The 26270-nt window shown below is 44.8% G+C and overlaps 1 protein-coding gene across 5 annotated transcripts in view; it reads left to right on the top strand.

Moving 5' to 3' along the window:
* Positions 1 to 26270, top strand: part of DRC11 (dynein regulatory complex subunit 11) — a 163931-nt gene that overhangs the window by 52930 nt on the left and 84731 nt on the right. For 4 of the 5 annotated variants that reach the window (XM_081338832.1, XM_081338830.1, XM_081338831.1 and 1 more), the window contains 2 exons: positions 23890 to 23965; positions 25275 to 25381. In XM_081338832.1, the coding sequence (XP_081194958.1) occupies positions 23890 to 23965; positions 25275 to 25381 (183 nt within the window). The remainder of the gene's footprint in view (positions 1 to 23889; positions 23966 to 25274; positions 25382 to 26270) is intronic. The other variant, XM_081338829.1, reaches the window with a different exon arrangement.

Raw genomic sequence — 26270 nt, 5'->3', positions numbered from 1 at the left:
TGAAAGACCGGCAACTGCATACTTGGGGAATAAACTTTAAAGCCTTAAAAGAAATCAATTGGCTAAGGTAAAAAAAAATAAGCAATCTTATTTATACCTATTAAAAAGCTTTTTTTGTGGGAATCTACCACCCTATTTTCTGCTTAAGCTGTGAATTAAGGGGAAAAATGGACTAATTGAATAAAAGCTTCATATTAATCTGGAAAAAATTTTTACATCTTATTCTATATGTTATTGATGACATCTTGTGGCGAAACCTGGTATAGCAAGTAAATCTTTTTTTTATTGTGAGAGCTGACTGAATAACAGAGCTGTCCTTGACATTATCTTCAAAGATAAGAATTGGGAACACCTGGACAATCATTGACTCTTATTAAAACAGCCTCCATGAAAGACCTATCTCTAAACATCAATGAAATGGAGGAATATATCCCACCACTTACAGTCATGGCCGAAATTGTTGGCACCCCAGAAATTTTTCCAGAAAATCAAGTATTTCTCACAGAAAAGTATTGCAGGAACACATGTTTTGCTATACACAGGTTTATTCCCTTTGTGTGTGTTGGAACACAACAAAAAAGGGAGGAAAAAAAGCAAATTGGACATAATGTCAAACAAAAGTCCAAAAATGGGCTGGACAAAATCATTGGCGCCCTTTCAAAATTGTGGATAAACAAGATTGTTTCAACCATGTGATGCTCCTTTAAACACACCTGGGGCAAGTAACAAGTGTGGGCAATATAAAAATCACACCTGAAAGCAGATAAAAAGGAGAGAAGTTCACTTAGTCTTTGCATTGTGTGTCTGTGTGCGCCACACTAAGCATGGACAACAGAAAGAGGAGAAGAGAACTGTCTGAGGACTTGAGAACCAAAAGTGTGGACAAAATTGTGTATAGCAAAACGTGTTCCTGCAATACTTTTCTGTGAGGAAATACTTGATTTTCTGGAAAAATTTCTGGGGTGCCAACAATTTCGGCCATGACTGTAATTACAAACTGATGCTTGACACAATCTTGGCAATGACTGAGCAAATCAAAGCTAAACTGCAAGATAAATCTGACAGCTTAAAGCTACCAAATCAAACTTTGACCTTAAATGATGAATTGACAATCCAAAACCAAACAGAAGAAATGGAAACTAACATTAAAATAACAGACTTTAAAGAACAACAAATACAATTTACAGAGAACCTTGAAGCCCAAACCTCGACCTCAAAAAACAATAGTACCTGAAGAGGGAAGATATTAAAGGCCTTCAATTACAGTACGTTGAGGACCCAGCCAATCCAATGATAACCATAACACCAGTTACTACTTCTTAACTAAGCCAGATGGAATCGGAAGAAGAAAAAGATCAGACTGAACTAATGACAATTATATTACACCAAACATTGAAAATTGAGATATTAAAACAACACTTCAATGATTACAAAGGGGATACTTTCTTAGTAAAACTGATATTTGGATGGTCTCCCTGGATTCAAACAATGTGTGTAGGAAGAAAGGGAGACACATCTAAGAATCTAAAGGCACCAATATGGAAGCCTGATTGGCACAAAAAGAAGGCGAGAATTAGATTTAAAAAATTAGACTTGTCTCTTTCTTGGGATTTGTAACAATAGAGCTTAAAAAATTTCTTTTAATGGGCTAATGGAATCTTTAACAAATATAAACTGATTTTATATTTAGGTTTTAGATTTTTAAGGGAAAACAAAATTAAGCCATTAGAACATAACTCTGAACTATATTATAGAATCTGGAATGATATAATAAAATTCATTATTTTAATAATTGATGAACTATTAAGATGACATATAGAATATATTTGTTGTAATGATACGGATATGGATTGATTTTATATTTAACTTTTAGGTGTCTAAGGGAAAGGAAAGTTGACTATTAGAATTGATTTATATTATAGAATTCGGAAGGATATAACAGATATTTTTCTAATAATTGGTGAACTATTAAGATGACAAATAGAATTTACTTGTAAAAAATAAGAATGTATTGAAAAGAACAATGTAAGTTCTGTAGACAGGATAATTATTTTTTAATGAAATAGGGAAATGTGGATTACCCCAAAATTAATTTTTCTCTTATATATCATAGGCTATTCTAGAATATTCTATTGCAATTAGGTAAAACTTGAAAACAGGACATGGATATGTATAAGTGAAAATATACTGGAAATTCTTCTAATTGATTATGTTACAATTAGAAATGTATTAATTCGATTAATTTTATTATGTTATAACTAAGGGAATCGGAGAGGAAATCTTTGTTGACACAACTTGAGCTATTTACAAATAATTTGTTATTTGTTATTTTTTACTTTTGATTACCCAACCACCGTATTGCTTCACAAATACCTGAATGTAAAATTAAAAAATTAATAAAACTTGTACAAAAAACCCCCAAAAACTTGATGACCCCCCAAAAAAGGAAAAAAGTGATGAAGTACAGGTAGTCTTCAACTTACAAGAGTTTGCTTAGTGACTGTTCGAAGTTACAGTGGCACTGAAAAAAGTGCCTTCCAAGCCACAGCCGAGCAAGTTACCTGCCTGCCTGCCTGGCGGGACTCTTCCTCCTGTCCGAGGTTTTCATTGTGAGCATTTCTGTTGAGGATTAACAGCAGGGATGGGGTAGGGTGCGGGGGGGTGTTTGGTTTTTATTCTCCCTCCCCCCATCTGCTGGGTGGTTGCAGCAGGTTTTGGTCACTTCACATGACCCTGGGACACTGTGACCATCATAAATATGAATCAGTTTACCAAGCATCTGAATGTAAATCACAAGACCCTGGAGATACTGTAACATTCCAGCTGATCGGCACTTCTTCTAGGCTTAACAGAATTGCCAGGATCAGTGCTGCTTTCCAGCTGATTGGTGCTTCTTCAGGGCTCAGCAGAAGTGCCAGGATCAGCGCCAAGCTTCAGCTGGAGCCTGGCACTGATCCTGGTGCTTCCACTGAGCCTTGACAGCCCCAAAGAAGCACTGATCAGCTGGAAAGTGGCACTGATTCTGGCACTTTCGCTGAGCACTGACAGCCCTGCGGCTCCAGCCATCTCTCGCGTAGGCTTGTGCAGTGCTGCCACCAGTTCAGCTCATTCCCCTCCCCCACTACCACTTTTCTAGGATGGTTGCATACCACCTGCCAGGTGCCAATGTACCACAGGTGGTATCCGTACCACTGGTTGAAAAGCCCTGGTGTAGGTGCAGGGTTGTAAGACTCCCCTTTGTTGTGATTCAGGGTCAGCCTGTGGGTTCGGCAGTTGGGTCGGACGATTCAGAGGAGGAGGAGGGGGGTGTTGGAGAGGTTGCTGAGGGTGTTGGAGAGCTTGCTGATGAGAGCCCTCAGCCAGGCCCCTCCCACCTGGTTACGACGCAGACCCAGCTGTGTGAGCCTGACAGCGTGGATGAAGATGACCCACAGCTGGCCCTGTTCAAGGACGCCCAACGCAGGAGGCAGTCAATCAGGAGTAAACAGGAAGGCAATGGGGCACCTCGGAAGGAGGCAGAGAGAAGCCACGCCCTGAACTGTTTAAAAGGGGAATGCGTGGGAGGGCTGGTTTGCTGAAGGCAACCGTTTGAATAGCTCCTGTTTCATGGTTCGTGTCTTGTTTTTGCTCTGTTTGCTTTTGTGTCCATAAATTTGGCAGGCTTAGTTCCAGCCTCTTGCCTTCTTGTAAAGGGGTTGTCCCTGACTTATCTGCAGGGCCGGTAGTAGGCTGGTACAGAACACCCTTATTATTCTTTTGCAAAAGAACTGCTCCGACTGCCACATTGCTAGCATTGGCTTGAATCATAAATTGTTCCCCCGGGCAGGGGTACTTTAAACTCAGCTCGGCCGCAAAAAGTCTTTTTAAATTCTCAAAAGTGGTTTGACAGCTCATAGTCCATGTTAGCGGTTGGCACGGTTGTGCCTTTCCTCCATCTGTTTAATAAGTGTGTTGGAGGTAAAGCAATTTCAGCAAAAGAAGGAATGAATTGATGATAGACGTTTGCAAATCCCAGAAAGCTTTGAAGCTTCTTTTGAGTCGTTGGGGATTGCCATTCAATTACGGCTTTCACTTTGCCAGGATCCATCTCTGTGCCCTCACTGGAGATCTGCTAGTCCAAATAATCTAGTCGGGTTTGGTGGAATTCAAACTTTAATAATTTAAGATATAGTTTAGCATCTAGTAGTTTCTTTAGTACCTCTTGCTCTAAATTCACATGGTCAGCCATATTCTTGCTATAGATTAAGATGTCATCAACATACACCAAAACTGCTTTGTTTAGATGGTTGTGTAGCACCTGGTTAATTAGCTGCATGAAAACAGCTGGAGCTCCTTGTAGTCCAAATGGCATAACTTTGAACTGATAGCTGCCCATAGGACAGTTAAAAGCAGTTTTCCATTCATATCCTTACTCAGTAGTACACTTCTCTTAGATTTAACTTGGTGAAGATATGGCCCTGTGCTAGATGGATTAGTACAGTGATGGTGAACCATTTAGAGACTGAATGCCCAAATTGCAACCCAAAACCCAGTTCTATATCATTGATTGCCAGGTAGGCATGGCCCACTGGGTGAGTGTGGCTACGGTGGTCATGGCAGACTGGGTGGGTGTGGCCAGGTTGGGCATGGCCAATGTGATGTTGCTCCTGGAGAGGGATGCCTGTGGGGGCCAGGCAGGGTTGGGGGAGATCCAGGGGGTCTCTGGCGGGTGGGGCAGTAGGCAGGAGGCTCATCCTGCAAGGTGAAGCAAGGTGAGGGAGGGGGCAGGGCAGGGGTTAGGCTGCCACTGCTTTCCCCCCAGGATGGAGTGCTCCGCCGCTGCTCACACCCAGTGATAAAGGTGGAATTTGGGAGGTAGTGGCAGGGCATAGCCTAAGTTGTGGTCCAGCAGCAGCAGCAAAGCTCGTCCTCCCCACTCAAGCGACCACCAGCGGCTCCTCGGCTCCATCTGAGTTGAAGAAAGCAGAGGCGCAGCAGCTCTCAATAAGGTGGGTGCACACGAGTAAGCAATGCACCCGGCTCTTATTGTTTGAGAGCAATCCCGCTGCTGTGCCTCCACTTTCAATTTGGATGGAGCTGAGGTACCCAATCTGCTGCATTGCCTGCCTCCCCCTCCCCCTCCCCCCATGCCTCGGGCTGGTGCCACCAGCAGCTCGCTCAGGTCCATTAGGCTGCTTCCAGTGGTGAGGTTTTGTGCCAGCCAGCCCGCCAGGCAAGGAGTAAGTCGGGATGGTGGCTGGCTGGCTGGGGAGGGGGAATCATGGCTGTTTGGGGGGGAATTGCCAAGCCTCAGGGCAGCAGCATTGGCAGCTCCCCCCACACCCAGCAAGCCAAAGGCCACCCTGAACGGGGAAAGCTTATCACCATCGGTGCCATGGCCCCCCAATCCCAGCCAGGATTGAGTACCTCCCCGCCTCTGCTGGGCCTGGGTGGCCATGATTCTAATGGGGATCCGGCTTTCCCCGCTCGGGGTGGCCTTTTGCCTGCTGGGCATGGGTGTGCACCTCTACATGGGGCTTGCTAGCCAGTTGCTTCACCTCCTTTGTGCTGGGCGGGGCTGCTGCTCTGGGTGGCGGTCTAATGGACATGTGTGAGCTGCTGGCAGCAGCTGCACATGTGCCCACAGAAATGGCTCTGTGTGCCGCCTGTTGCACACGGGCCATAGGTTCACCACCACAGGATTAGTAGTGTCACTGCGTTTTTATGTGTTTGTCAGCAAGCATGTTGCAGTCTGCTCTTTGCCAGCTGTGCTGTTATCTTATCATTGTAACCATGGTGAGTGTCACATGTTCAACCATGAAACCAGGTTTCATGTCTGGTTCTACTATTGTGTGCGCATGTCCAAACAAAGTTTTTCTGTTTCTTTCTTTTCTCTCTGTGCTGTCTGGTGAGATAGAGCATGTAGTCAGTTAAGAGTCTTTCTGTGTTTTTCTGATTAAAGGTTTTACAGTAGAATATGTTTCAGGTTTTTTTTCTTTTACCTGGAATGCACCATGCATCAAATGAACCACGGTTCATCGACCTCTGATAAGGAGTTTTTTTATTTAATCCTTTGACATGGTAGCAGAGGATGGTTTGTTTTTTACTTTCAAGAGATGCTGATAAGTGTTTAGGCTATTAGTCAGTTAGTTAGGTCAGCAACTGAGGAACGCTGTGATTAATTACTGAAAATTGCCGAAGAAGAAGAACAGGAGGAAAGGCAAAAAGAAGGCTCGTTATCAGTCTGACGAAGAGGAGGAGGCCACTTCACAGAGGCGTCTTCCTTCAAGTTTACAGACTCCACTTGCTTCTGCCACGCGTCTTGGAGAAGAAGCTGCACCCCGTCGATGATTTAAGGTCAGTCACATCGTCTCCTGATTTTACAGGCTCTCAGGCAGCCACCCCAGAAAGAGTTCACACTCAAGGGGCCCATGCTGATTTTGAGTGGCTCAGTGCCAGACCTAAAGTTCTACTCAGGAGAGAAGAAATTCATTATTCTCCTCTTAGCCCTGAGCAGACTCTGCATGAGAAGGCCGTGCAAAGTTATTTTGTTCAAATTGAGGCATTTGAACAGGGGCTGCACCAGGCAAAAGCATATGCATCATTGATTAAGCAGCATAAGGGGGACTCTGCTGTGATTCACATCCCAGATTCCACCATATTGCCTCCTTCTTCCAAGCCAAAGCCACTCCCACAAGTGGGTGTTGCATCAGATGAAGGGGAACAGAAAGCACTTGTGTCACAGTCCCATGATGTGCAGGATCAAATGACACACAAGGCTACAGTGATGCCTGAAGCTAATGTTATAACACCATCTGCTGGTGAATCTGTTTTACAAGATAGAAATGAATTACTATTTGTACTACAGGAGCAAATGCAGAGAATGCAGTACGCGTTTTCATAGATGTCTATTCATCAATCAATGCTTCAAGCTGCAACACCTCTTCGAGATGTTGTATCTGTACAAAAGCCAATCCATTTATCGGGAGTTCCAGTTCTAGCACCCTGATGGTGCTAGAATTCCTATTAATACTGCTACTATCCAGGTTCCTGTCCCAGACGGAGCACAGCAACATTCAGCCCAAGTACAGCTACCACTGGGTTCTCAAATACAAAGGCCAGCGCGATCTGCAGGCCAATGTTTCAGCTCAAGCGCCAGCGCCTTCTGCTGGCCAGGGTGGAATTGCGGCTCAAGTACAGCCACAACCAGCACTGGTACCAGTGGCAGCCCCAATGCAACTGCCACAAGTCTTAGCACAGGCGCCACCGGTGCCTCCTGCAGGTCAAGTCCGGATTGCACAACCTGCACAGCCAGTACCCCAAATGCATGTTCCTCAACAGGCATCTTCTATTGTACCACTGGTTGGTGACTCAAAATTGAAGCGGTCAGGACAAAATTACAAGGCATGGGTCAGTGAAGTTGGACTTTTGCTCCGCAGAGAAGGTACCCATTGCATGGTATTTAATCCTCCTGCCCAGCCATGGACCCCTGACATATGGGACTTAAATACTAAAGCATGCACAACATTATTGATGTCAATGGATACTGAATTGCAGCTCACCTTTTCACAAGATGCAACTGGAGGAACAGAGGAACAGATTCCAGAGGAGGCAGAGGTAGAGGCGGACGACAGGCGTGATCCACAAGTTCCACTTGCCACATTGGCCTTAACCAGCGATCCACAACCTTAACCAGCATATGACAGACGACTTCTTTGGACTTTGGACAGTGGAGCAGCATTACATGTTACCTATAGAAAAGAGCTTTATACAGAGAAGCACGAGCCTGAACCTGAACTTCGTGAGCTTCATTCTTTTTCAAATCATCCTGTTCAGGTCATGGGGAAAGGACCTGCTTATATTGAAGAGCTTGATGCATTTATTCCTGATGTTTATTATGTACTGTTAGCAAATAGTAGTTTGCTTAGTCAGAGTCACCTGTCTAGGGTATCAAAATTCCAGGTCCATCACCTTGAAAAAGCAAGTTATGTAGTTAAAGATGGAGATATTGTTGCTGAAACCATGTTGATTAGTGGCGTTTATTACATAAAGCCAAAATCTAAGCGGCAAGAGCAGGCAAGTATACAAGCTCCAAAAAAGGAGAGGGCAGGCTCAGTGAGAGATGTCCCAAAGAGAGATCCTGTTGCTATTTCAAAGGCTCCTAAAGCTAACAAGAAGACAAATGAGACACAGGTTGCCCACGGCAAGCTTGAGGTTCCTAATAAACACGCTAATGTTGAGAATTCTCTAACAGGTAAACCTTTGCATTACAGGTGTATTCATAAGTGGCACAGAAGATTGGGTCATGCCAGTTTCCGTGTTCTTAAGAAGATGCCAGAGTTCGCGAGAGGTTTGGATCTAAAGGGGTGTAAGGTGTTCTTGGATTGTGCTGTCTGCAAAAAATCCAAATCCAAAGCAGCAGCAATTCCAAAGCACAGTACACGCCTGTCAACATGGATTTTTTATTTGGTACACACTGACATAGTGGGTCCTTTTACACCAACAATTGGTGGTAAAAAATATTTTTTGACAATTATTGATAATTATTCTAGATATGGATATGTATTTCCTATGAAAGAAAAATCTGAGACCTTTCAGATCTTCAAAGACTTTGCCGCTCTTGTCTATACCCAACATGATGTTAGCATAGCCAGAATCCAGAGTGATCACGGTGCTGAATTCATGTCTCAGCGTTTTCAGGACTGGATGCGTAAGAATGGCATACTACACCAGACCTCAGCTCCTTACACTCCGGCTGAGAATGGAGTGGCAGAACGCAGAAATGGGGTACTGCAAACCATGATGCGTTGCCTCCTTGAAGATGCTAACCTCAGTCTCCCATACTGGGGTGAGGCTATTAAATATGCTAATCATATCATCAACTATTTGAGCTTGCCGGCCTGGACTGAGGGTTTGGGGTTAAGGTTTTAATTTTTAATTATTTTGGGGCTATTTAATTTAATTTAATTTTAACCTGTATATATTGTACTGTTTTAATTTGCCCTGTAAACTGCCCTGAGTCCCTCGGGAAAAGGGCGGTATATAAATCGAAATAAATAAAATAAATAAATAAATAAACCATACGTGGAGCAGTGTAATAAATCAGACCCCTTACTTCATGTTGTATGGATACAAGCCTGATCTCTCGCATCTCCATATTTTTGGTTCATACTCTATGGTGAATATTCCTTTAGCTCAAAGAAAGAAAGGAGGCCCTGCAGCAAAAAGAATGAGATTTATGGGTATTGATGATAATTCAAAATGGAGCAAATACATTGACTCCACTCCTGTAATTGTGATTTCCCAATCTGGTACTTTTGAGGAAGATGCTGACTGGTCCAGGATTCATTCTAACGATCCTGGAGTTTATTTTGCTAGAAATGATGCTGCTAATGCCACACAGCCTGATGCTCAAGACTCACAGGCGAATGTCCCTTCCACGAATTCTTCTCAACCTACTGTTCCGTCTTCGCAAGCTACCGATACTGCCGCTAGCAATGATGATGAAGACGAGGACGAAATGGAAGAAGAACGGACAGTCGTTCCGAGATGTTCCAAGAGGGCCACAAAGGGAATCCCTCCAAAACGGTATTCATGGCATGTAACGAATGCACCTTTACCTTTGATTTGTAATGTTACGCTTCCTCCTGATAAGTTCACACAAATCAAACATCTTCCTGAATCTAAGCAAGATAAATGGTATGAGGCAATGCAGGCTGAAATGGACAGTCTAAAGAAACTTCAAGTGTTTATGCCTGCAAGTCCTCCAGCAAACAAGAAAGTTATTGGCACTCGGTGGGTCTGCAGAATTAAAAAGAAGCCAAATGGTGAGTCGTTGTATAAGGCCAGACTTGTAGCTCAGGGTTTCGCTCAATGTTATCCTGAGGAATATACAAATACTTACCCACAGTTCGGACTGAGAGTGTGAAAATCGCCTTAGGCACTGCAACTATCCTTGGTTTAGAGGTTTTTCAGTTCGATGTTGAAACGGCTTATCTACATGCTGACCTTGATAAGGAAATTACGTGAAAGGTCCTCCGGGGTTCCGACAACAAGAAGGGGATACCTGGTTTCTACACAAAAGTCTTTATGGTCTGAAACAGTCTGGTTTAATGTGGTATATACCGTATATACTTGAGTATAAGCCGAATTTTTCAGCCCACTTTTTGGGCTGAAAAAATCCACTTCGGCTTATACTCCAGTCAACAAAAAAAAAGAACTTACCGAGGACTTGCGCGCGGCCGAGCTACTTTGCCTGACGCTGCTGGGGTCGCCCGGGCGCCTCTGCTCGCCCTCAGCAGCACCTGGCCCGGAATCACATGCGAAACAAGCCCGGCAGAGGAGCTGGAGCGGCGAGCAGAGGCGCCCGGCCCAGATCCTGCAAGGCCCGGCCGAGACACGCCCCCAGCAGCGGAGCTGCTCCGGCTCCTCTGCCGGGCTTGTTTTGCATGTGAGCTACTTTGCCTGACGCTGCTGGGGTCGCGTCTCGGCCGGGGCCTAGCAGGATCCGGCCCGGGCGCCTCTGCTCGCCCTCAGCAGCACCTGGCCCGGAATCACATGCGAAACAAGCCTGGCAGAGGAGCCGGAGCGGCGAGCAGAGGCGCCCGGCCCAGATCCTGCAAGGCCCGCCCGAGACACGCCCCCAGCAGCGGAGCTGCTCCGGCTCCTCTGCCGGGCTTGTTTTGCATGTGAGCTACTTTGCCTGACGCTGCTGGGGTCGCGTCTCGGCCGGGGCCTTGCAGGATCCGGCCCGGGCGCCTCTGCTCGCCCTCAGCAGCACCTGGCCCGGAATCACATGCGAAACAAGCCCGGCAGAGGAGCCGGAGCGGCGAGCAGAGGCGCCCGGCCCAGATCCTGCAAGGCCCGGCCGAGACACGCCCCCAGCAGCGGAGCTGCTCCGGCTCCTCTGCCGGGCTTGTTTTGCATGTGAGCTACTTTGCCTGACGCTGCTGGGGTCGCGTCTCGGCCGGGGCCTTGCAGGATCCGGCCCGGGCGCCTCTGCTCGCCCTCAGCAGCACCTGGCCCGGAATCACATGCGAAACAAGCCCGGCAGAGGAGCCGGAGCGGCGAGCAGAGGCGCCCGGCCCAGATCCTGCAAGGCCCGGCCGAGACACGCCCCCAGCAGCGGAGCTGCTCCGGCTCCTCTGCCGGGCTTGTTTTGCATGTGAGCTACTTTGCCTGACGCTGCTGGGGTCGCGTCTCGGCCGGGGCCTTGCAGGATCCGGCCCGGGCGCCTCTGCTCGCCCTCAGCAGCACCTGGCCCGGAATCACATGCGAAACAAGCCCGGCAGAGGAGCCGGAGCGGCGAGCAGAGGCGCCCGGCCCAGATCCTGCAAGGCCCGGCCGAGACACGCCCCCAGCAGCGGAGCTGCTCCGGCTCCTCTGCCGGGCTTGTTTTGCATGTGAGCTACTTTGCCTGACGCTGCTGGGGTCGCGTCTCGGCCGGGGCCTTGCAGGATCCGGCCCGGGCGCCTCTGCTCGCCCTCAGCAGCACCTGGCCCGGAATCACATGCGAAACAAGCCCGGCAGAGGAGCCGGAGCGGCGAGCAGAGGCGCCCGGCCCAGATCCTGCAAGGCCCGGCCGAGACACGCCCCCAGCAGCGGAGCTGCTCCGGCTCCTCTGCCGAGCTTGTTTTGCATGTGAGCTACTTTGCCTGACGCTGAGAAGACCCGCTTGGGCACTCGGGTTGGTGTCAGTCTCCGCAGGCCCTTCTCGTTTCCAGGAACGTCAAGCGCGCTTGGCTCCCCACCCCCACGGCAGGGCAGGGCAGGGCAGAGACTTGCTCGCCCTTCTGACGGCCCTGAAGAGAAACGAAGGGCTTGCAAACTCCCCGCGAGAAGCTGGGCGAAGCGCGCGGCTGGGCGAGTGTGTGCCTGCGCGCGTATTTACGAAAGAAACGCTCCGAGAGTTCTTTTTCCGCCCCCTTGGGGGGAACTCTAGCGACTGCTGTAGCCGCGCTTCTCTTCTCGGCTCCGAAAATAGGGATTTCTACTCTCTCTCTCTCTCTCTCTCCCCTCCCCACCCCGCATTCTCCTGCCTCTTCGATTGCGACAATAAAAGGGCGAAGGGTGCGCTGGTTTCTTCCTCCTTCCTCCCCCCCTCCCCTCCCCTCCCCGATTGTCAGGTGAGGCAGCTGGAGGTCTGGCCGGGAGATTGTAGCCGTTTTGAAACGCCGCGTCTTGAAACGCCCGATCAGCTGATTTTCGGGTGGAAGAGCCGCGGCTTGAATCTGTTTGCATCTGCCTAAATTAGACCGAAACGGCCTGAATTTGACCAGAGTTGCTTTGTAATGGCTGGAGGAACTGCAGAGGAGGTCTTGCCGGGAGATTGTGGCCGTTTTGAAACGCCGCGGCTTGAAACGCCCGATCAGCTGATTTTCGGGGCGGAAAGAGCCACGGCTTGAATCTGCTTGTATTTGTTTGAACTTAACCAGAAACGGCTCGTAATGGCTGGAGGAACTGCGGAGGGAGTGAATGCTCCAGCCTGGAATATTTGGAAAGGCTGGGGGAACCGGATGAACTGCAGCTTAAGCGACTGTTGCCGGAGGAGCCATGGCTTGAAACGCCCCAGTTTTGGGGCAGCGTTTGCTTGTTCCGGGTAGAAAAAACGCTGTCGACCCCGGCATCTTTTGCGGGGATTTCCCATTTCCCGTTGCGAAACCAGCCGAGCCCAAGTCCACCCTTTCTTTTTTTTCCACGGCACGCTCGGTGCCTTTCCCACGATCGTGTCTCCTTCAGATCTTACGCAAGCTTCCTCGATTTCCTGGTGTGTGTGTGTGTGTGTGTGTTTCTTTCTTATTCCTCCCTTCTCTGGTGGTTGGAAAGGCGTGTGACGCGCTTCGACAACAACTCTGCTGGCTCTCTCGGTGGGAACCTCCCATCCTCTATATACCCCCATTTCGGCTGCTTCGCAAACTGCTTCCTCCACCCCACCCCACCCCACCTCACCCCTCCCCGCAAAAGATGCCGGGGTCGACAGCGTTTTTTCTACCTGGAACAAGCAAACACGCAGGCAACCCTGCACTATTCAGCTCAGTGAAGTCACGCTTGGTTAAAAAACAGATTTAATAATAATAATAATAAGAAGAAGAAGTTGGGCTGATCAAATGTTTCAATAATGACTGAAGGAGAGGTGCTTGTACCTTGGTCTTTGTGCTGGTGTCTTGACATGCCAGTGTTTTTATTTATTCCATTTATTCCATTTGATCAGCCCAAAGTACAAAAAAAAACACCCCAAAAACAAGGTCTAGTTTCACGGCGATGAGCGACCGGAGTGCCAATCAATTAGTTAACAGACTTCATCAGTTCCAAAATCAAGATCACACCGGCAAGCTTTGTCAGTTGTCACTCGCGGCAGTACAAATACACTAGTACGGAAAGCTGCCGTTCACTTTCGGGGGGAGGAAAAAAACCCACAACAACACCGCATGCTTTCCGCCCCGAAAATCAGCTGATCGGGCATTTCAAGCCGTTTCAAGCGTGACTTCACTGAGCTGAATAGTGCAGGGTTGCCTGCGTGTTTGCTTGTTCCGGGTAGAAAAAACGCTGTCGACCCCGGCATCTTTTGCGGGGAGGGGTGAGGTGGGGTGGGGTGGGGTGGAGGAAGCAGTTTGCGAAGCAGCCAAAATGGGGGTGTCAAGCCCTACGGGGACCAGGGGAGCACTTCCAACAATGCCCGCGCAGCACTGAAGGCCCATTGGCACCCGCACCCCCCAACTGTTCGGCGGGCGAACGCCAGACCCGCTGCCGCACTTACAGCTGATCGGCGGCCGGAGGAGATTGTGGACGGGCGCAGAGGGTCCGCGTCAGCACAGACAGCTGATCGGCGGCTGAAGGAGACTGCGAGCGGCTGCAGAGGTTTCGCGGCCGCATCAACAGCTGATCGGCGGCTGGAGGAGATTGTGGACGGGCGCAGAGGGTCCGCGTCAGCACAGACAGCTGATCGGCGGCTGAAGGAGACTGCGAGCGGCTGCGGAGGTTCCGCGCCGGCACAAACAGCTAAGGGGCAGCCGGGGACGTCTACCAGTGGTCACGCAGCGCGATCAACTGAGCGGCAGCTAGAAACAGCCGCCGACGGTCGCACGGGCCTCACGGGACTTTTCGGGTCCGATGGCGGCTTGGAGAGTGTGGGTGGCTGCTTCGCAGACCTTGCATGCCGCTACAACCGCCAGGAGCGTTTCTTTCGTAAATACGCGCGCAGGCACACACTCGCCCAGCCGCGCGCTTCGCCCAGCTTCTCGCGGGGAGTTTGCAAGCCCTTCGTTTCTCTTCAGGGCCGTCAGAAGGGCGAGCAAGTCTCTGCCCTGCCCTGCCCTGCCGTGGGGGTGGGGAGCCAAGCGCGCTTGACGTTCCTGGAAATGAGAAGGGCCTGCGGAGACTGACACCAACCCGAGTGCCCAAGCGGGTCTTCTCAGCGTCAGGCAAAGTAGCTCACATGCAAAACAAGCTCAGCAGAGGAGCCGGAGCAGCTCCGCTGCTGGGGGCGTGTCTCGGCCGGGCCTTGCAGGATCTGGGCCGGGCGCCTCTGCTCGCCGCTCCGGCTCCTCTGCCGGGCTTGTTTCGCGTGCGAGCTACTTTGCCGGCCGCTGCTGAGGGAAGATCTCTGGAGAGGAGCATAAGGTGAGCTGCTGCATTTCCCAGCCTCGGCTTATACTCGAGTCACCAACTTTTCCCACTTTTGGGGGGTAAAATTAGGGGTCTCGGCTTATATTCGAGTCGGCTTATACTCAAGTATATACGGTATGTCTTACTGACAAACTAAATTCAATGGGCTTTATTAAGTCTGAAACGGACGAATGCGTGTTTACTAAAAGATCTGATAAGGAGTTTTTGATCTACTCTTTTGACAAGTAGGTCCTTTAGGAGGGCAAGGGGGTACGTATTCTCCACACTCACAGCGTTTAACCCCTTATAATCCACACAGAGCCTCAGTGACCCATCTTTTTTTCCCTTGAATAACACTGGGACCCCCACCTGGGATTTAAGCCAGCTCCATGAACCCTCTGGCTAGGTTTTTATTCACATACTACTGCAGCTCCTCCATCTCAAGGGGAAACATTTTTGGTTTAGGCAGCTTGGCTTCTGGTAATATTTCAATGGCTGGTGCGGTGGTAGGATTTCACATTCCTTCTCACTAAATGCTTCCGCTAAATCTTGGTATTCCCTGGGGATGAGTGGCTCCCCTGGTAGGGGAATGGTGGCTACTTTCACTGTTTCAGCCAATGGACTAGGCTCTCCGCTAATGTCAAAAGAGTCACCATGGGGGTTGGGTCCTACTGGCAATCTCACAGTCCTCATCCCCTTTTCCCACCAAATAAAAGGTTTCCACTTGTCTAGCCATGCTAGACCTAAAACCAAAGCTTCAGTCATTTTTGGGACCATCACAAAACAGATGAGCTCCCAGTGTTCGCCTATTCTAAACGTACCGGTTCAGTTAAGTGGGTGACTAAGGTCCCTCCCATTAAAGTTCCATCTGCTTGTTCAAATCTCATAGGTTTGGAAAGTAACCTTGCTCCTATGCCCAGTTTAAGGGCAATTGGCAAGCTGATAATGCATTGGGAGCATCCTGAGTCCACTAGCACCTTCAAATCCATTTGTACCTCTGTCTTAGGGACTATGAGCTTGGCAGCAAGGGAAGAAGGTGGAATGGGTTGACTCACCATCAGGTCATTTTCTCCCTCATCATCACTGTCATATGAAGCCAGAATAATGGTGGATCAGGCTGGAGTTTCCACTTTCTCCTGCATATGCAATGCGACCTGGGTGATGAGCTCCTGGGCGACCCAGCTTGTCTTTTCTTTGGTTGGATGCTGAGCGTGTTTCTTTCTCTCTGGTGGTCCCGATTTACCCTTCTGCTGGGGATACAGGACCAGACAATTTGCCGCTCAGTGTTCCTGCTGGCCACACCTGAAGCATTTGATCAGTGGTGCTGGTCGGGGCCTGGGAGATTCAGCTGCTTTTATCGCATGAAGCTGGCGGGGAGGTGGTATTGCTGGAGGTTGATGGGGAGGCGGTTGTCTGGCAGGCTCTGGTCTTGGAGCCGGTCTGGGAGCTGCCAACTTTTTCCGACAGGTAAGCTCGATGTCTTTCTTTATTGCTGTCTGGTACCATTCCTATAAGCGGTCAGGAACTCACCAGTAGATGTAGGCCTTAAATAAGTCATCGTCCAAACCCTCTTTAAAATGATGCACCAGGGATCATTCTGGCCACCGTTCAATAAGGCCTGCGACTCTTGTGAACTCGTGCTCATAATCCATCACTGGTCTGCCAGCTTGCTTCACTGCATGAATGTCTTTCTCTGCTCTTAAGGCTATGGAGTTGTCTTCAAATTGGGTTCTCAACCCTCGGACGAATAAGTTGAAATTCCACAGTTCAGGTGCTTGCTCGTTGTACAGGCTATTGAGCCCCTCGGCAGCCTCTCCTTCCAGGTTAGCTGCGATGACATCAACCATCACCACTGGGTCTGGATAGACATCACCATTGCGGTTCACATAAGAACCCACTTGATTCAAAAAGAAAGTTAACTTTTTACGGTCCCTATCGTACATAGCTTTCAGGGGGGGAAACAGCATGCGTTGTTGTCTTTCTAGCAGATCATGCATTCGCTCATAATGCTGCATCAGATCATGCTGGAAGTCTCTTTCTCATTCAGCCCTGGGAAGGGGCCCTGGAGTGGCATGACGACCAGGGTAACGATCAGGACTGTGTTGGTGACAAGGCTCAGGGCTCCGTCAATAATGGTGATGGTCAGGGCTGTCTCTATCCTGGTACTGGTCAAGGCCACCTCAGTCTCTGTAATGGCCATGATTCTCCCTGCACCGGGGATAGTTGGGGCTGTGGTAATGTGGGTAGTGATCAGGGCTTTCAGAGGAGCGATGTTGCTCATGGGTAATATACTGTTCTTGGCAACCAGGGCTGTCATGTCAATGGTAACATTCTGGACTCGACTGTCAGTGACGCTTGGGACTGGATCGCTGCCGCTGACAGTCCAGACTTCTCTCTCGCACGGGGCTCGAGGCTAATGCCGGTGATCGTGAAGGTGGGGAGGGAGTTCTGGCCCCTAGCACAGGACTAGGACTTCTGGTTGAGGAGCTGCCCTTGCCTTGATCATCCTCCTTTTTGTTGGTAGGCAGTGGATGGGTGGCATGCTCCTTGGTTCCCACCTCCAGCCCTTCAAATATCTCCCTAAGGTGTTCGACTGACTGGCTCCAGACTGCAGTCAGGTACTTCCAATCACCTGAGTCATCCAATGGTGCCGTTCTCTTCGGCCCTTGTCTATCAAGACAGTGTGTTCTTATTGCTTTCGAAGAATCCCATCTCGGCTGGCTCATTTCTGATTGCTTAGGGTCTCCACTAGGCACGGCCCACTCAGACAACCGGGTGAGTTCTTTAGTGTTTGGTCTTGTCCCCGGTTGCTGAAGCATCCGAGACAGTGCTTTCAACCGGCGTGATGGCTTGTGCTCCTGACAGGGCGGTGCTGCTGACAGGGTTCTCCTTCTCCATATTGGGATCTTCCCCAAGTCTTTGTCAGCCTCCCTTCTATTTTGGGTAGGTGACTGGTGCTGAGGACCCTGTAAATTTTAAAGGAAACGGTAGTTTTGGGTTAATGTCATGGTTCCGATAGATGAAACCAGTAAAAGAACTTCAAGGCAAGAATTCTTCTTCAAAGAACATTTTATTAGGAAACAAAGTATCGGCACTTACATAGTTGAACACAAAACTGAGATTCCCTTCCCCCAGATACAATGTAATAAGTTGCAATTCCCATCCCACAAACACTGTCATAAATCACATTCCCCAATTAACGCAAGAGGCGGACTTTTCTCACCGGCCCATCAGCCCACCCAAAACTTATCAGACCATGTCCTTGAGTTCCCACATTTCTACATTGTTATGGCTAGCTAAACCCTCAAGCATTTACCCCATCCCCCCTTCTACATCTGAACTCTAAAAGAATAGCAAAGGCATGTTAGAAGCAAAAATAAAAATGGCTACTGATTCTGAGTTGTCAGAGCAACAACATCCATTGTCACAGCATTGACAGTGTATTTGTGTGTGTAAATGTATATGTATATATGTGTGCATGTATGTAATATGAAACATGGTGCAATGTTTTTAACCTAGTTATACTCATTCCTTACCTTCAGAACACTACAAATCCTTAGGGGTTCAACCAAGCCAATTGTCAGAACCCATTCCTATTTCATTTCTATCTATCCTCTCTGACCCAAATCAAATCTCACCTCTTCCTGGATTCTGCCCTACTCCCAAAGGGGGGGGATGTTCCCATGGGTTTATTGCCTCTACTTCCTCTATCTGCTACAATGTAACCTCTTTTGTTTATTACCTCTGTGTCCGCTACTCACTACAATGTAACAATTTGCTTCCTGCATTATCTCTCTCTCTGAACGTTATCTCCCTAAACTGTCAGCTAGAATAAGGAAGGGAATAAGGAATGTATCCTCAGTGCCCGGCTTATTTCTACACGCTCAAAGGAGGGTGTGAAGAGTCGCCGACCATCGCTGCATGAACTGAAGACGGGCCGATGTTACCTCCCCTTTTCCCATGATGGATCTAATACCTGGGGATTGGCCGTCCCATACCGGCTGGCCAGACTATAGGGTGGAATCTTACTTGGGGATACTTTAATCTGTTGCTCTGCGTGGGGAATCTCAGATCCTGTTTATTATGCTTGCTATCAACTGCTCTTAATAAAAGTTCCTGTTGGAAGAAATTGTTTACAAGAGTTCTGCTTTCTTAAGATGGGTTGAAGTGGGTCCTGACACCAATTCCACATCTCACACAGCTTTTCTAATATTTGATTGATTTGTGTGCATAAAAACGTTACAAATTATATATACTGTAAATTTATAAGTCACATTTGTTTAACATGTTATAAGAAGCAGGTTTGATTTGCAGTTTTAATACATATTCTAAATAGTTTGAATTGTAAGAACAAAATAGACAATAAAAATGAAGAATAGACTCATCAATTTATGGCTTAATTAATTCCATGGATAAGAAATTTGTTTTGTTTTAACTTATTTTTTTTTTATTGAAAAGTTTTAAAATACATTTTATCTTTAACAATCCCCCCCTTTCCCCCCTCCCCCCCCCGACTTCCCAGAGCTAAGTACAGGGTATAAAAACAAAGAACAATCATAAACATCCATATGCTACCAACAATAAATTCTTAAATCTATCACTCTCTAGCTCATATAAGATAACGAGTTTTGTTTTAACTTATGTTTGGGTTCGAATATGAACAATTTGTTCTCAAAAACTTAGCCAGAATTTTGGCATGATGAGAGAATAATATGCAAACATTTTTAGATGAAAAATATATCCGAAAAAAACCCAACTGGGGTGAGTGTGATATAGTAATTACTGTAGATGGTTGAATCAGCCCCAGAGTGACCCAGGTACAATTTCACTAAGCCACAATGGAAGTTACTGTGGCTTTGAGCCAGGCCTTTTCTCCAAATCACAAGATTGTTTTTTTGAAGATCAAACAAGAGGTGACTGCCTTGAGCACCTTAGAGAACAGGTTAAGTGTAAATGTAATTAACAAGTAAATTTGAAACTTTCTGAAGCACTCGAAGAACTTGATTAATCTTGCTAATAAAATTTTCAGGTTGTCAATGATTTCTTTTCGTGGGCACATGTAACTTACTTGAAGCTTTTATGCAGCTTCTTCCAAGCTTCTCATGGTACATTGAAACTAAAACATAAATCGTTGCTGCTTTATCACCATAATAAATATTTGATTTGATCAAACAAGCCTGTATAAGGTGGCACAGAATGAAAAGAAGAAGAAATCAAGATATGATGCCAAAAGACTCAGCTGAGGACAAGTCTGAGATATTTTCTGTTTTAATGGCTAGGGAAGTTATAGGAGCACCTGCCTAATCTTAGTTGTCTCACTTGGCCAGTTAGATCACATTAAAATTAAGAAAAGACATTATTGCATATTAGTCTCACCCGAGTCTCAGGAGTACTGAGAAATTAATTCAGTGCAGAAGTAAGAACCATTTTATATCATTCTCCAATTCCTTTCACCAGATTGGCAGAATCCCTGAAAATTTATACAGATAAATGTTTCTCTACATTTAAATTCTACTAGTATGGTAGAATTTAATAAAATTAAATTTTAAAAATTATTATAATCATCACATTATAATAATTATATTTAATCAAATTGTTATTTTAACTGAAATATGTAATTTAATAATTTATGCTAGTGCGGTGGCTCAGTGGTTAAAGACACTGACCTTGTCAGCTGGAAAGCTGACAGTGCAGGTTCGAGACCCGAATGCCATGCAATGGGTTGAGCTCCCATTCTGTTCCTGCCCAGCTCCTCCCTACCTAGCAATTCGAAAGGATGCAAATGCAAGTAGATTAATAGGTACCACTTTAGTGGGAAGGTTACAGAATTCCGTGCTCCTTTGGCATATAGCTTTGCTGGCCACATGACCACGGAAAATGTCTTTGGATAATGCTGGCTCTCTTGGCCAAGAATTGCAGCACTGCGCCCTAGAGTCAGACACAGCTAGACAAGGAAACTTATTTTTAGGATGATTTAGAAACAGTATCAACATATCTATTTATAAATAAGATTTTAAACATTACTAATAAAAATGTTACAGGGGCCTTTCTTTAACCCAGCTAATATAAATATGTAACGAGATGAGTAAGCATTGGGATGCCTCCCTATCTTTTTAGGGATTATGGGATGGGGCTATGGGGACAGTGGTTCTATCAGACACTCCAGCTTGTTATCTTCATCCACTCAGTTGCAGCTAATGGAAGCAGAACAGGATAGACATTGCTATATCATTTCAAACAATAGGAAGTCTGATGCTTTTCACTTAGCAAAATCTGGCTATATGGATTTTCTAATTAATACTCCAGTAATAGTGGGATCCCTGATTGCAGTTTTCTGCACATTTTTAAACACTGAAAATGTGAGCACCTGCAGGAGAAAGACAGCTCAGGAAGAAACCAATTTGCTTATAACCATACATAGAAAAACTTTTCCCTGTACCCAAATATTATACCTAATATCTATACCCAAATATTTAGAGTGAACCTCTCTTTTTTTAAAAGATATTTTATTGATTTTCCAGTTTTACATATAAGTATTTAGAAGGCAACATGGTAATTGGGTTAAACAATAGTTCAATAATACAATCTTTAGTAGGTATCTCAGGTTACATCATCAAAAATTTCTTCTCTGTTTCCCTTAACATTTGCTATTTCATATTTAAGCTAACAAATTTCTAATTGTATCAAAACTTAGTATAAACTTAATTATCGCAATTATAAATACACATTTTTTACTTATACATATCTTAATAAATCTCAACAAACAATGTCCTGTTATTAAATTTTGCCTAAGTTTAATTTTTAATTACATATTCCAGTTTAATCTTTAATATCCGTAGTATTTAACTTTCAGGTAACCCAAATTTCCTTTATCTCATTTCAGGAAAATTATAATATCTAAAATACACATATTAATTACTTAACTATATTCTTATTCTATTCCATAAACATTTTCTACCTCCCACCCTAATACATCACCACCTTGATTATATCCTCTGGGCTAATCAATAATTCAAACCTATTTCTAATAGTTTACATTTATCTTGTACATCTAGATCTTCAATATTAAGCAGATTAATCCCTTATTTTTTGTTATCTTCCAACTATTTTAAATCTAGTAATCAAATTTCCCTTTGTCTCAAAATCTCCCTTTAGCCCACTAGCTGACAGTTTAGGGTCCTCTCTGGTAGATAAGGGGTCACGATGGGTCAGACACGAGTTCGCAACTAACAACAACAACTGGTAGATAAAAAGGCGCCAGTTTTTCAACCTAATTCTAGCTTTCTTCTTTTGCCAACCAGGCTTCCATACTAGTGGTTTTAAATCATCAAGTAGATCTCCCTTCATTCTTGTATGTATTATTTGAATTAAGGGAGACCATCTCATTGCCAACTTTCTGAAAAATCTGGCACATTTATAATCATTAGGCTGTCGCCCTGATAGCCTAGATTCCTGTATTTGTTCTTTTTCCCCCCTCAAATTTCTTCTGGTTTGCATAGAAGATGATTTCCAGTTTTGGAATTATTGTTTCGTTGTCTCGATTTTCAGTAGATTGTGGTTGTTGTTCTGTAAAGTTCTCTGTCTTGGTATCTGCTTGTTCCACTCCTATTGTTTTTTGAGTTAATCATTTTCTAGCTGCAATCAGGATCGCTTTCTTGAGGTAAACTGGCATCTTGTCTTTCAAGTTAGCTTTAAGTTTTTCAGTGTGTGCCAAGATGATTTCAGGTATAAGTTTTAGCACATATGAGATGTTTTGTTGATCCTCCTCCATTTCTGACATAGTTAGAGACAATCTTTCTAGTGAAGGCTATTTATTAAAAGAAAGTATTCCTACCAATTTCATTGCCCAGCTGCTCTCTAAAAATTAAGTCTCTCATAGATAATACCAAGGTCAGATCTGGGCAGTAAACAAGTCTCTTTGACAGAGTTAATAAAACTGCTGTACCAAGCTTCACCACAAGATGTCCCCATTAGTATTTAGAGTCTTTTTCAGATCCCGGGCTGGATTCTTAACTGGTTTAAGTTCTTTTTACAGATAAAACAAGATAGCAGATTCCAGTGAGAGTAGGAATTTTTGGGGTCCCCAAATTCCAAACAGAAAACAGATATCCAGTTGTAAGTTAATCTTTTCAAAGCTTTATTTACCCTGAGTAAGCAGGAGCCGCCATTTTAGAGGGTGAGGTAATGGAGTTCCCTTCCATCTCTCCTCAGAAGGGGATAGATTTTCAAAGTGCTTTTAACAGGAAAGGTACTTAGGGTAGAGAGAAGGTAAAATCTCACCCAATTTTCCACATTGCTTTCAAGGTGCTTGGTAGTGAGTTTGGCCTTAGCTGTCATTGGCTTAATGATGGGCCATAAATGGCCGATCTTTTCCCCGTTGGTTCAAGAGCTGCCCCAGATCAAACGGAAGGGCTGTTGCCCTTCTGTGATCACTCGGGGGTCCTCTTCATGCTTGTCGCCCCTCCAAGGCGACTTCCGACCCTTTTCAGGGTCCCGCAGCGGGAGAAAACCAGATGGTGGAGGGAGCGATCTCCCTACACATCTGCCAGTGCCACGATCGCAAACCGGAAGCCAGAGTGAACCTCTCTTAATGAAATATGGAATAAAGAGATTAAAGTATAACAGAATGCCTGGAATCAGAGAAGTAATTTCTCATTCATGCAAATATTTATTTATTTATTTATTTATTTTATTGGATTTATATACCGCCCTTTCCCGAAGGACTCAGGGCGGTTTACAGGGTATTTAAAACAAGGAATACCAAAGTTAAAAAAAATTACATCAATCCCTGAAAAAATAAAAAACCCCAATTAAAATTAAAATTCTCAGCCTGGGCCAGAGAGCTCGAAGAGCCAGGTCTTCAGGTCCCAGCGAAATGAACGGAGGTCAGGGGCAGTCCTAAGCTCCACGGGCAGCTGGTTCCAGAGGGCAGGCGCACCCACTGAAAAGGCCCTCCCCCTGGGTGTTATCCGCCGGCAATCTTTTACCGGCGGCACCCTGAGAAGACCCTCCCTGTGGGAGCGCACTGGACGAAGGGAACTTGATGCTGGCAGCAGGTGTTCCCTCAGATATCCTGGACCCAAGCCATTTAGGGCTTTATAGGTCATCACCAGCACCTTGAATCTCACCCGGAGGGCAACCGGGAGCCAATGCAGCTCGCAGAGTAGAGGTATAGGGATCAATAATGCCAACTGTTCTTTAAAACCAAAATTTGCAGCTTGGTTCTGAAAATTTATAATTGTTCCTAAATCAGTTCTAGCACAATTTTATATTATATTATTTTTTATTATTTTATATTATATTAAGGAAGAAGAGGAAGGTTGGAAAATGTCCCCAAGTAATTTTCTCCCAATAATGGAAGAAGGAAACAACAAATATAAAGGCAAGTAGAGAGAAACTGAAACAGCCATTGTTTTATATGGTGAATATTTAGACAGTTTATGTTTTTTGTGTGCTTTTTGTTAAATATTAACATATGAATGCCTAAGACTGAAAACATGCCTCTCCTCCTTGGCTGAATCAAAAAGAAATTGTAAGGTCAATGTTAACTTTAAGAGATGACATAAAACAAATTTCACTGGTCCATTTTAAATCAGATATGTAAACAATACTCCCCAAATATAGATGGTATAGATTGAAAATTAGCTTTTAGGAGTGAGACTCGTGCTTTGCTATAATTTTTTAAATAGCATTTTAAAGGTTTCCGTTTCAAATGTATGTCTGAGGATTTCAGAGATTTTTACAGGATGTGACATGGTATTGCTTCATCAAAATATTCAGTTTATCTATAGACATCATGGTAGAGGAGGAGCTAATTTTGTGGGATTGAAAGCTGAGGTGTGCTAATAACGGTGTAATCGTGGTATTATTAAATACTTGAGAGCAATACTGTAGAAATTTCCAATTGATTGATGTTACACTTAGAGATTGTGCACAGCTATAAAAGCCCATAAAATTTCATTGGGTGCTTCTATTATCAATTAAGAGAATGGTTTTTTAAAAAAATTTAGATAGGAATATCAAAAGATGCTTTCACACATGTCTGTTGTAATGGAAAGGGAGAAAGAGACATGAGAAATACATTTCTCAATAGGCCTCATAGAAGAATGCTTGTTTTTCACATGCCAGTCAAAGGATCCATCAGTAAATTCAATAACCTATTGTGTATGAAGTGTTATATAATAAAAAAAATACATTCCAGTTACAATCATCAACATCAACAGGTTATTTTGAGTATATAATTAACTGGGAGAAAATTCAAAATAACTTACATGCATAGTAAAATTAGAATATGTAGCCCACCTACAAATATGTATTTTTAATTAGATTACATTAATTAGATTAGTTACATGCACTGGAGATGACCTATACATTTTACACACCTAATGCAGCTTTTACTTCAAAAATGTTTTCCTATCCTTATCTACTTTCAAATACAGTATCTGAACTCTTTGCAGAAGCAAGATAAAGAGTCTACAGTGGGCATTGCTTAACCTGTAGCCGTAATTGAGCTTTAAGACTTCATTAATTACAGTTAATTTTCCATTTCAAAAAAATCATTAAAACTTGATTAATGTAATGAATTTAGTTACCAGAATCAGAAATACAAATTTTGTTATGCTATAAGAATTACTAAAAAAAAACACAAGCACCCATTCCTTTCTCATTCTTTTTCTTTTCTTGGGTGACAGATGTTTGGAAGAATAGAGACGAGAAATGGAACTTTTCACAAGAATATGATCCAGAACTAATCAAAGAAGAAAAAAGGAAAGAAGTGGAAGAAGAGATCAGAGTTCAGGTGACCATCCTAGTAACCCATTTAAAAAGAGGGGGAAAAATGCTGTAATCAAAGAGAATTCCTATACAAAAGTAAAACTTATCAGGAATATGTATTTTATAATTTAACATCATTATAATTTAACATTATCTTTGAAACCTGTGCTTCAAAGTGATTGAAATGATGCTCTCTGGAAATTCCTTGTTTTACAGAAAAAAGCAGGTGGCCTCTATATAAATATAAAATCTATATACAATTGACCCCAACATTTCTGTTAAGAGACATTTGTTAAGTGAATTTTGTCCCATTTTACAACTTTTGTTGCCTCAATTGGTAAGTGAATCACAGCAGTTGATAAGTTCGTAATCCGGTTTTTAAGTGAATCTGGCTTCCCCATTGACTTTGCTTGTCAGAATGTTACAAAAGGTTGGGACACAGCAATGGTCATAAATATGAACCAGTTGCCAAGCATTTGTATTTTGATCACATGATCATGGGGATGATCACAAGGTCATAACTGAAAAATGGTCATAAGTCACTTTTTTCAGAGGCATTGTAACTTTGAAGAGTCACTAAACGAACTGTAGTAAGTCATGGACTACCTATACATTTGTTTAATAAATAAAATAAGCTTTGATATGAGTTGCTGACATTGTGAAAATTTTTCATTGTTTCCAATTCCTTCTGATATCATGTTAGATCTGAAGTAGTAAAGGAAGTTTCAGTTCTAGTTTTTTAAAGACCCTGAGTAGACTTTCCCTTATAATTATAATCACAACCTTTTAGTATTTAGTAGCATAATTTGTTATGTATGCATAATTTCTGGTCTGCTCTGTCATGAGAATGAGTTCATGGAAACCTTGATTGGTAGAGTGAAATACAGAATACTGTTTAGGCTACAGATTTGTGT

The sequence above is a fragment of the Vipera berus genome, assembly GCF_964194415.1.
Source record: "Vipera berus genome assembly, chromosome: 1".
Lineage (NCBI taxonomy): Eukaryota > Metazoa > Chordata > Lepidosauria > Squamata > Viperidae > Vipera > Vipera berus.
Note: the sequence above shows the minus strand (reverse complement) of the source record. Positions and strands in the feature narration are given on the sequence as shown.